The 10,539-nt window shown below is 40.6% G+C and overlaps 1 protein-coding gene across 6 annotated transcripts in view; it reads left to right on the top strand.

Moving 5' to 3' along the window:
• The first annotated feature begins 1,761 nt into the window (after positions 1-1,761).
• ebf3b (EBF transcription factor 3b) overlaps positions 1,762-10,539 on the top strand; it is a 66,805-nt gene continuing 58,027 nt past the window's right edge. For all 6 annotated transcript variants that reach the window (XM_068567683.1, XM_068567680.1, XM_068567682.1 and 3 more), the window contains exons 1-6: positions 1,762-2,477; positions 2,775-2,931; positions 3,233-3,296; positions 3,563-3,618; positions 5,494-5,567; positions 7,318-7,386. In XM_068567683.1, the coding sequence (XP_068423784.1) occupies positions 2,350-2,477; positions 2,775-2,931; positions 3,233-3,296; positions 3,563-3,618; positions 5,494-5,567; positions 7,318-7,386 (548 nt within the window). In that variant the 5' untranslated portion in view covers positions 1,762-2,349. The remainder of the gene's footprint in view (positions 2,478-2,774; positions 2,932-3,232; positions 3,297-3,562; positions 3,619-5,493; positions 5,568-7,317; positions 7,387-10,539) is intronic.

Raw genomic sequence — 10,539 nt, 5'->3', positions numbered from 1 at the left:
GGGGCAGCTGCATTTGTTGTCAAATACGGTTTAAAACTCCCTTTCAGGACAGCATCGTTACCTACGTGACGGGTGTGGAGATCCATTTTCCTTCTCCAGTCAACAGTATCAGATCTAAGAGGATTTGTCTCAAAGTCCCCTAATTTGATAATCAGATTTAAATCGCCTTGGTGCGTGTAATCAGGGGTTAAGTTCTAATAAGCGACTTGAAAATGTGCACAAAAAAGCAGAGTGAGTTCTGTGCAAAAAAAAAAAGAAAAAAGATATTTGCAATCTCGGTAGAACAGACAAAACATTTACAGCATGGTCTCGGTTTGTTTCATCTAAGAGAAAAAGAGATAACATTTTTTTTTAAAGGGCCCCCCTTTGAGGTTTTTCTGATATTTTTCTCACAAATTGAAACTTAGATTTCTCTTCAATAATACAAAAAAAAAGTCGAAAAAAGAAGGAAAAAAAATCCACACCCTTATTTTGTGACTGGGCAATTTGGCAATAGATTGTGTAGAGGTGAAAGCAACAGCTTATAATTCACTTATCTTTGGCAGCAGCTATTAACCCTCAGCACCAGCTAGATAGATTGCTCAGGATATAGCACACATCTCTCTTCCTCGCACCCTCCCCTCTCTCCCTCCATCCTCTCCTCCTTTTCACCACTAATGAACCGAACTGCTTGCTTGCCCCTCTCGGACAGAGTCGGACATGCTTTAAAAATGATTAAGATGTTTCTGATTATTACTGATTTGAACGGGACGTGCATGAAATAAAGAAGACACAGAACCATGGATTTCCTGAAGTTTGTTTAATGTCATGAGACACCCTGGCTCAGGTTTTTAGCTCATAAAAAGATGTCAGAAGATCTTACTTTATCTTCTGTAAATGACACATACGTGTGATGGATTTGTTTGCACATGACTAATGTGGATGCTAGAAACGGGGCTTCAAACTTTGTTCATATTGTATGCCTACCGCCATTAATACAGAGCCCTTCTGCTCTGCGACACACAGTAAAACAATTGAAAGTCAATCATCTCTCTTCTTAAAAAAATTCTCAAAGAAAATGTAATGTAAATTGATAGATTTATAATCATGTCTGATTCTCTGAAATCATCGTTGGATTAATTACATTTTAATTACAGTAAAATAACCCGCAGCGTGGAGTTAAAAATGCACAAATATATCTGTTATCTGGAGAAACATGATCTGTCATTATTGAAATATGATTTATGGCCTGTATTCACACAGCTATTGAGATGCTTTCGATACATTAGTGAACAAGCAATCTCATCAAGTCAATTTGTAATAATAACACATCTAATCGAATAAATATGTCAAATACTATTGATTTTAATCAAATATAATAAAACTAATCACGGAAATTGCAATCATTAGGCCGGGCTAAAAATGATAAGCAATGCCATCCTGAATTCCGAGTTATTATTCTATATTGTAATTTTTTTGGTATTTTATTTTCTCATTATGTGTGATGGTTACACACGGTTGAATTTACCATATCATTAAAAAAATCAAACTCACCACATATAGGGCCTAAGCAAGAGGAAAAGTGGAGCGAGTGAGTGTTCTCAGGCTGCTGCACTATAGGGCTGTACCCGTACAGAGGAGCGCCACTGCTTGACAGGAACCGTCAGAGCTCCATATTTGGGCAAAACCACGCCCCTTCAGCGTCATATTCTGACAGCGCCTCTCCCGTGGGTTTAGAGTTTTGGCTCCCGGGAAAGATTTCAGTCCTCGGGGAAAGAGGGCTTAGTTTTGCATGTTCCCATCCATCGTGCACGACGCGAAAGGGCCCCTTATCCACCTCTCCTGTGTACTAGGAACACCTCCACTGGTGATCAGCCTTTGCCTGTGTTTGTCTTGTGGAGAAGCAGCAGCACCTTTTCAGGAGTGGGTTTTTTATTCAACGAGAAGTCCTGAAGGTTTTGGATGCGGTGCTTCAGGGATGTGGGCACTTTGAGAGCAGCATCACCCACAAACACAAACAACTGCCATCGATTTTTCTGTGAATAGCACAAAAAAAAGAAAGAAGGAAAAAAACAAAGAGGAACAATAGCAACACCAAAAAAAAAAAAATCTTGTCTCTTGAACAATTCACTTTTGCAGTCTGTGGATACCGCTCTAACTAAGTGCAGCACTTTGAGAATTGTTCACATCGGACGGACTGAAGAGGGAGGCAAGACCTGTGGACCGGGTTTTCCCTCGCAAGTCTGAATCGGCTCTCGCTACTTATCCCGTGCAACAGCAACAAAAACAACCCTAAAGGATAACGCGCTTGGACGTTTTTTTATTCCCTTAATTTCACAGGAGGCTCTTTTTTCACGCAAATTGTCCCAAATGTTTGGAATTCAGGAAACTATACCGCGGGGCGGGACGACGATGAAGGAGGAACCGCTCGGACTGAACTCGGTCCGCTCCTGGATGCACACAGCTGGGGTGGTGGATGCGAACACAGCCGCCCAAAGGTACGCATGCCAAAAGCATCTGATTTTTCTCACGCATTCCCCCCTCATCATATCGACCCCTCAATCCCCTGAATACTCTGTATCAATTACGGTCTCCCAATAAATGCCCCCCCTTCGGCTTTCCCTTCTTTCATTACATCAGATTACCCATTATTGTGACAAATCAAGAAATCTCCCCCCCTCCCCGTATACTCAAGCGTGCTTCTGCATCTCCAATGTTTCCATCAGCTTCTCCATCATCTAGTATCCCCGGTGTCCGGTGCTTAACCGAGATGGTCTCTTGTTTTCTCCCCGCAGCGGTGTCGGCTTGGCACGGGCACATTATGAAAAGCAGCCCCCTTCCAACCTCAGAAAATCCAATTTTTTCCATTTCGTCCTGGCGCTGTATGACAGACAGGGTCAGCCCGTGGAGATCGAAAGGACAGCTTTTGTGGACTTTGTGGAGAAAGACAAAGTAAGCGGGGTATTTTAGAAAATGCGTGCAGTGCATAATCAGTAAATGTATCGAAATTATGCTCTCTGAAATGGCAATGGGCTACTAAGGGGAAGTCACGTGTAATATTGATTTATAAAAAAAAAAAAAAAAAGCTCAATTCGTTGATGACAGAGAGTCGTTTTAACAACTAAAGCTGTTTCTCTTCTTTTGTAAAGAAACTACGCATTGCTTGTTTTATTGTACACCAACAGGCATGTGGTGGTGATGTGTTGCAGCTGTTGTGTTGATGTTGATTTTCATAAACTGTTGTCTTCTACAGGAACCAACCAGTGAAAAAACTAACAATGGGATACATTACAAACTACAGTTATTGTACAGCAATGGTGAGTCAAACTTTTATATTTTGCAAACACGTGCAAATGCATCACACGTGAGTTAGTCTGTCTGCGTGAAACCACGTGTAATAATAATAATAATGATAATAATACTAATAATGACAGATGCAGTAGTCATTTTATAAATACAACCACTGTCTGACGTCTTTGTATCTTTTACTAAACTTTTTTTTACAGAGCTTACTTTTATTGAAATGTATTTATTGCCCACAATTCCTCAAAACTCACAAGTGGTCTTCTTTGTGTCTCCCCAGGCGTCAGAACAGAACAGGATCTTTACATTCGGTTAATCGATTCCATGACGAAGCAGGTAAGCTGCTGTTACACTTGTTTCTAGATGCTCCTCGCGCCCATCGTGCTTCACGTGTGCACGAACCTTAACACGCCGTGCAAATCGTCACCCCAGAGATGCACACACGCTTTTTTTTTTTTTTCTTAAATCTGCTTTCTAAACAAACAAACAAACCAAAAAAGTTGTGGCACCAAATGAAATGAAATTACTGCTGAAACAAGAAGACACACTTTCCATTTTCGACTACGTTTACGTGGGACCATTTCTCATAAAGTCAATGTCTCTGCCAGCCAGGCTTCTTTGCAGGGACCTTATTTATTAAACACAACGTCTGCTCCTTGTGATCTGATTTGACTTTTCCGGCAAAGAGTCAGAGGGGATCTAAACATATATAATATATATTTTTTTAAAATGCATCAATTATTTTAATTATGAGTATAAATATAACATTTTTTGCTGAGGTTCATCTCATTTATCTTCCTCACAAACATTGGGGTGACTTTAAACCCAGAGCCCATCGCGCACAATGTTACTATTAAGTCTTAATGCACACCCTAAACCCACGCAAAGATTTGTAAAGTTATGTATAATTTGGGAAATTAAATCAGACATCTTTATTTCGGCGCTTCGCCTCGTGTTTTGATATTAAATATTGGGTTTAAGGTGGAGCCTTATCCGAATAGAGCCGTGAAGCCTGAGCCACTGGTCACAGACAACATTCCTGTGCGAATGATCCGAGTCAATGACGCAGAACAAGCAATTTATGGATTTCTGTTTCTACAGCTGCAAACAGCGACATAAATCAAACCAATATAGATAATCGCCCTGTTCCGAGAAGAAATAAAAAAAAGGAAAAGGAACACATAGAAAAAAAAATACTCAGGTCAACTGGGACAGATTTTAAAAGCCAGAGAGTGATGCGACCTGGTTCAGATATGTCACTTTTTCAAAGTCACTCTCTCATATTGGCCTCACGCGTGCCAGAAAAAAAAAAAAAAAACATAATTCAAATTACGAATGGCTTCAAAGGATGAAAAAAAAATAATGATCGCGTTGTTTATTACATATTTAGTTCTTATATTCTTAAAGTGTGTGTCAATAACGCGGTGCTTTGCCTGCGTTTACACTTGGTGCCGGTTCAGCATACGAGGGAGAGAAGTGTCTATCCTTAGAAATAGAAGAAGGAGGGAGGGATCGAGGGAGGGAGAGAAGAGCGGCAGAACTGATAGCTCCACGCCATCTGTTTCAGCCAATGCTCAAAAATTACTCAACCGTACCGCCAGACACCGCTTTTTATCCACAGAAAGATCATTGTTAGCGGCTCAAAATAAACAACAGATTGCCCATTAACACTTTCCCCCAAATATCCCCAGATTATAAGCATATTGATGACACTTCTATTGGATCTCTCCTCATGAAAATCTCTCTGTCTCTCTTTCTTTCTCGGTCTGTCTTTCTGAGCCACAGGATATTATCCAGATTAATACACACACAAAAAAATACAATTTATTATTATAATCCTCATAATCATTACTTTTCATTTTATAATTAGATTTGTTTAATTATTATTGTCACTGGGAATATTGCAGTTGGTGTTATTATTAGTCATATTATTTTGTAATTATTTATTGAGGTTGATTTTTGTATGAATTAATGTAATTTGAACAGTGGGATATTGCTGTGATTATCTTAACCATGTTTCTTACTTAGCCTTTGCACTCTTCTAATATATTATATTGTCTTAAAATCATGCCATTCATGCCCTGATTTATTTTATCAAGTGCAAAAATTGCAAATATGCTTGTCTAATTATTTGTGAATTTCTGTGAATTAATAAGTGTTTAAAGAGATGACTGTGTTTTCACTTTATTTCCATCTCATTTCCTTTCAAAGGCCATAATTTATGAGGGTCAAGACAAGAATCCAGAAATGTGCAGAGTTCTTCTTACCCATGAAATTATGTGCAGGTAAGCATTATTATTATTTTTTTTTGCTTCGTCCATTTTGCAGATCCAGGCAAAAAGTAATTCCCTCCCCTTCAATAAGTTTTGACACTCATGATGTGATGCAGCAATCCAGACTGTCCTGTAGTCCTTCAGCAGCCAGAGAGGAGGAGGAGGAGAGAGAGAGAGAGAGCAAAAGAGAGAGAGAGAGAGAGAAAGAGAGAGAGAGGGAGAGAGAGAGAGAGCTGCTGTCATTTCCAACTTTGATATGATGTTATTCAGCTATGATGTGAATATGGCAGTGAAAATGAACTGATTGACTCACAGTGCACACATTATGTTTTAAAAAAAAAAATCTTTAGTATATTTATATATTTTTTCTCAGAATTGTATGTCTTCATTTAAGCCTGCCAGCCACAATGTGTTTTCTCTTAAGTTATGCATAGGCGTTGCATGCAATGTATCAGTTTTTTCTCTCCTCCTTTTTAGAAGAGAGTCAGTTCTCGGTTGATCCCACCTGTCAACAATGATCAGCGAGCCTTTTAGCGTCATTTAACCACATAAATCTCAACCTCTCATATTGCGCTGCTATTCAGCGGTGTCATTGATACTAAAAGGAAAAACGCCTTTTGTTGTTATTGTTGAGCTCAGCATGAGCTTTGTGAACATTGAATTCGGATACTGTCGGTTAACCTCTCCTTTGTTGCACCGGTGCATTGTTCAAGTTACTGGTTGAGAGCAAGTGCAGCATGAGAGCTGAGAATGATTTGTCTTTTTCCATGCATAAACTCATCACTCACGCTCAATTTATACATGCATCCATCACTTATTTGTGACACATTGAATATGCTCGTACTCGAGAGGTAATATTTTTTTGTCAAGAGGAAGTGCATTTTGCTGCTGAATAAAGATCTACTTTAACTGCTGCCTATTATCTGATAAGAATATCTACATAACAGTTATAATAGGAATTATCTTTTGATATCGTACCTTATTATATCTTAATCGTTAGGGATGTCATACATGTAGTTTTTGAATTATATTTATGCTCTAATACACTCCGGCACCGTGGCTATAAAACACGTCTTTATTACTGCTGCTAGAAAGTCATGTAAATCAGACATATTTAAATAATGTGTGGTTGACTGACAGTAGCTTTGCACAAAATCTTTGTTTTTCTTTCTGCACCATATGGCATAAATCAATCTTATTCACATATGTTTATATGTTTTCATTTCAAGTTGAGGCTAGGATGATGTATTTGTTTATTTTTGCAGTTTTGATTCAAGTCCCAATCAAAGAAGTGAGAGGCAGCTAGCTGTAGACTTAGGGGGGAGATGGCTGAAACATGTGGTGGAAGATAGATTAGTGCTTTTGAGGCCATAATTGATAAATGCCCTGCAGAAATATTGGTTGAGGGTGGCACCTTGCATCTCCCTCAGAAATAGCAGCTTGGCAATTAGAGGTAAACAAAAGCTGAAGCTGTGAAAAGTGACTCCCCTGCCTCCTGGCCCAATCCCCACTCCCCTCCCCTCCAACACTAAGCCAAACAACACAACATGTTGTTTTCACCATTTTTATCAGCCATCAGCATCAATGGAATGGATAGATTGAGTGAAGGAAATCTCATGGCAATTTTTCCCTCTCTCCCCAATATCAAAATCACTCCGAGGCACTTAATAAATGTATGTGGTGTGCTGTGCATTATTTATTTATTTTTATTTATTTAGCAAAGTATTACTTGTTCTGAAACACACTGCCTGTGTTCCCGCAGCCGATGCTGTGACAAGAAAAGCTGCGGAAACAGGAACGAGACCCCATCAGACCCGGTGATCATTGACAGGTAAGGCCATGAGCGGCTTCTTCCTGCGCTTGTGAACGGGGAAGTGAGCGAGTAAGTGAATGAGTGAGTGTCTGAGTGACTAAATGGATGAGTGACTGAGCGGATGAGCAGGCGCATGGATGAGCTCGTGAACAAATGAGTTCCCTCCCGGTGTGCCAGACGGCCCAGTTGGGCTGACTTGCATCTTGCAGCTCACACTGTGGGAACTGTGGGTGCTTCTGTGTGAGCGGCTGAGGGGCGTCTTTCCCAGGTACCTGTGCACCGAGGGGCGGTCACCACCTGGATAGGGTTTGTTCAATCACAGGTGGTTCAATCACCAGAGGATCATGCTGGGAATACACCTAATTAGCTTAGGCAACTTCACATTTATTTGGCTGGCGTCCCTTCTTTGTTTACGACAGTGATGCTGACACTGTCAATAGTTGTTTTTCATTGACTGTTTCCTCTCAACTTAGCTGTGAGCTAGATGCCATTAAAGTTTCGTCTGAGAAGGGATAAACATTTTATGTCTGCTGTTTTGTTCTGCACCTTCAGGGAACTTACATCTGCCACCTTTATATCACCTTCTAAAGAGGCAGAATAAATGGTCTGCTTTCAGGCATTGACATCTTTCTCACACTGTGAAACTATATTGCATGTCCTGGTCAGCGTGAATATGTTTAGGTATAGTTTAGTGCGTGTGTGTGTGTGTGTGTGTGTGTGTGTGTGTGTGTGTGTGTGTGTGTGTGGATATAAGGGTGAGGTAGGGGGTGTAGTTTGTGCGTCGATCTCAATGTAACTCTCACCACGTAGTAGGGAGAGACAGCAATGCTAATGTTTGACTAGCCGGAATCACTGTTTGCTTAGTGGAGAATGCCTGGTATCTGACAGAGGGGACAACTCTCTTATTAGTAATCAAATAGGGCTGAGCAGTTGTTGCTGCCACTCCACTCCAGCGGCTTCTCATGCATCAGGAAGTAGGAGCTGGCTGCCCTGGGAGCCTGGATGGATTACCAGAGCTACTGCTGTCTGAACTCAAACTCACACAGACACACACAGATACACACACACACACACACACACACACACACACACACACACACACACACACACACACACACACACACACACACACGCGCAGACGCCGACGACACAAACTCGACACCCACACATCCTCAGACGCACGCATGCTGCTTGTATGTTGTTTAGGCTTTCATGCTTGACTGTCACAATGCGTGCAAGAAAAGTACTGAGGTGTTTAGGACGATGTCAGGGCAGAGACACCTTTTTTTTTATTGTTGAATCTTGGAGCAAGTCGAATGCTTAATTCATTAGTCAAGCGTGTTTGTACAGCAAAGAGACGACAGTGCGGACATTAAGATATAACTTGAGACGTCTACTTTGCTTAATTTCCGTTGCTTTCATGTTTGCTTTGTGTCTCTCTGCTGCCTTTTACTGTTTAGAGTTACGCTCACCATTGTTCTTCAATCTGCGGGACAAAACGTGTAACATAAGTACAATAAGCAAAATGAATGCATAGAGAATTAAAGTCAAGAAAGAGGGGTGGGAAAAAAAAAAGAACAGGGGAAAAAAGAAGCGGATGGATATTGTAAGCTCAACTGGCTCAGGGAGGGCTCGGATTTTCATTGTGACGAGTCTGAATAGGAGTAGAGTATCCCTTTCCTTGCACAATGAGCGGCTCTGTTGAAACACAAAAGCATATGTTCCTCATTAGACCCTCCCATTGTCTCCATGTCGTAACTATGAGCCCGTCAGCTCACCCTAACAGACCCACACAGGTTCCCAGTGACTGAAGGAGGCTTGCAGAGAGGGGTGCTTGTGAAAGGTTGCAGGGTTTAGCGAGAGCAACGGACGCGGCCAGAGCTCACTGTAGTGAGGCTCGCTATACGCAAGACTATTTACTGCAATTACTTGACTATTCCCGCTGTGCATATGGGTAAGCTTTTAGTTAAAGCGTCCATGTTTTACAGCCATTTCTGTTACATCTGTCATTTTCTCATGCACATCATTACAGGCACCTGTGCTGCGGTCGCTGCTGGCAGAAACTGATTATTTCCAATTGAGTAGAACATAGTTGAGTGACATAAACCTAGAGGAGAGGTTTGATTGTTGAATCAGGCATGTCTCATCTGTCTACAATTACAGTATGAAAAACCAGCTCGCACTGCCACATTTTCGAGAGAAACAGTAGCATGGCCGAACCTTAAGAAACAGATTTGGAGTGAATCATTGATGGCGTTCATGCGCTGTAACATTTTCCCAGATGGTAAGAGGGGAAAGCGCACACAGCTAGCTGGCATCTAGCAAGACATTAACTGGCGTTCCCATGGATCTGGCATATCCAACGGAGTTTGGGAAACTTATCATTCCAAATGTGTCCTATTTTCCTGCGGTCAAGCCAGACATCTGTTTACCCTATTTTCTCTCTGAGTTTTGATACAGATTTTCACTCAGATTTTTGAAGAGGAAGGATTCTCTTAAAAAAAAAAAAGAAGTTGGTTAGATATAGGCCCAACAGCTGTCACAAAGTTTCAGCACTGCTTGGTCTTTAAATATTTCAGCACTTACAATTTGATGCTGTTGCATTATTCATACTCTTTTTTTGGATGAAGAAAGGCCCTATTTTTGTTGCATTTGTGTAGTTTTTTTTTTAATGCGTAGTGACTCAAATATCAATGTATCGTTTGGGAACGTCAGTACGTAATTTGCTCGACAAAAAAAAAAAAAATAGTGCTTTGTCTTTCAATAGCGAGCGTGTACTTTTTCAAGAAAATATTTTAAAAAATCTGATTCAGTTAGTGCTTACATTAAATAAAATAAACTGTAAATGGATCTTGTTACTAATTGTAGCACTTTTGCTGTGACCGCATCCCTATGCAGTTCGGCATAATCATCTCTCCCCTTTATATATCCAGCAGTGCTACAGATGTCACATTTATAAGTTAATGGTGCCTTAAAGTAGGTGGGGGTGTAGGTTTATTCAGTCGGTAATTTGACTCTTTAGAATTATAGTGATGAGGTACCCAATATCTGATTAGATGGTTTTCCCAGTTACAGTGCATGTGTTTAGCCAAACATAACTCAATTTGCGATGACTCTCCTGGTCTGGTATCTGTCTTCACTCTCTTGCATATTGACTTTGTCTTCTCTTGT

Source organism: Clinocottus analis, unplaced genomic scaffold (assembly GCF_023055335.1).
Source record: "Clinocottus analis isolate CAN_PGR_092001 unplaced genomic scaffold, fCliAna1.0.p SCAF_8, whole genome shotgun sequence".
Classification (NCBI taxonomy): Eukaryota; Metazoa; Chordata; class Actinopteri; order Perciformes; family Cottidae; genus Clinocottus; species Clinocottus analis.
This window is presented reverse-complemented; position numbering and strand designations above follow the sequence as displayed.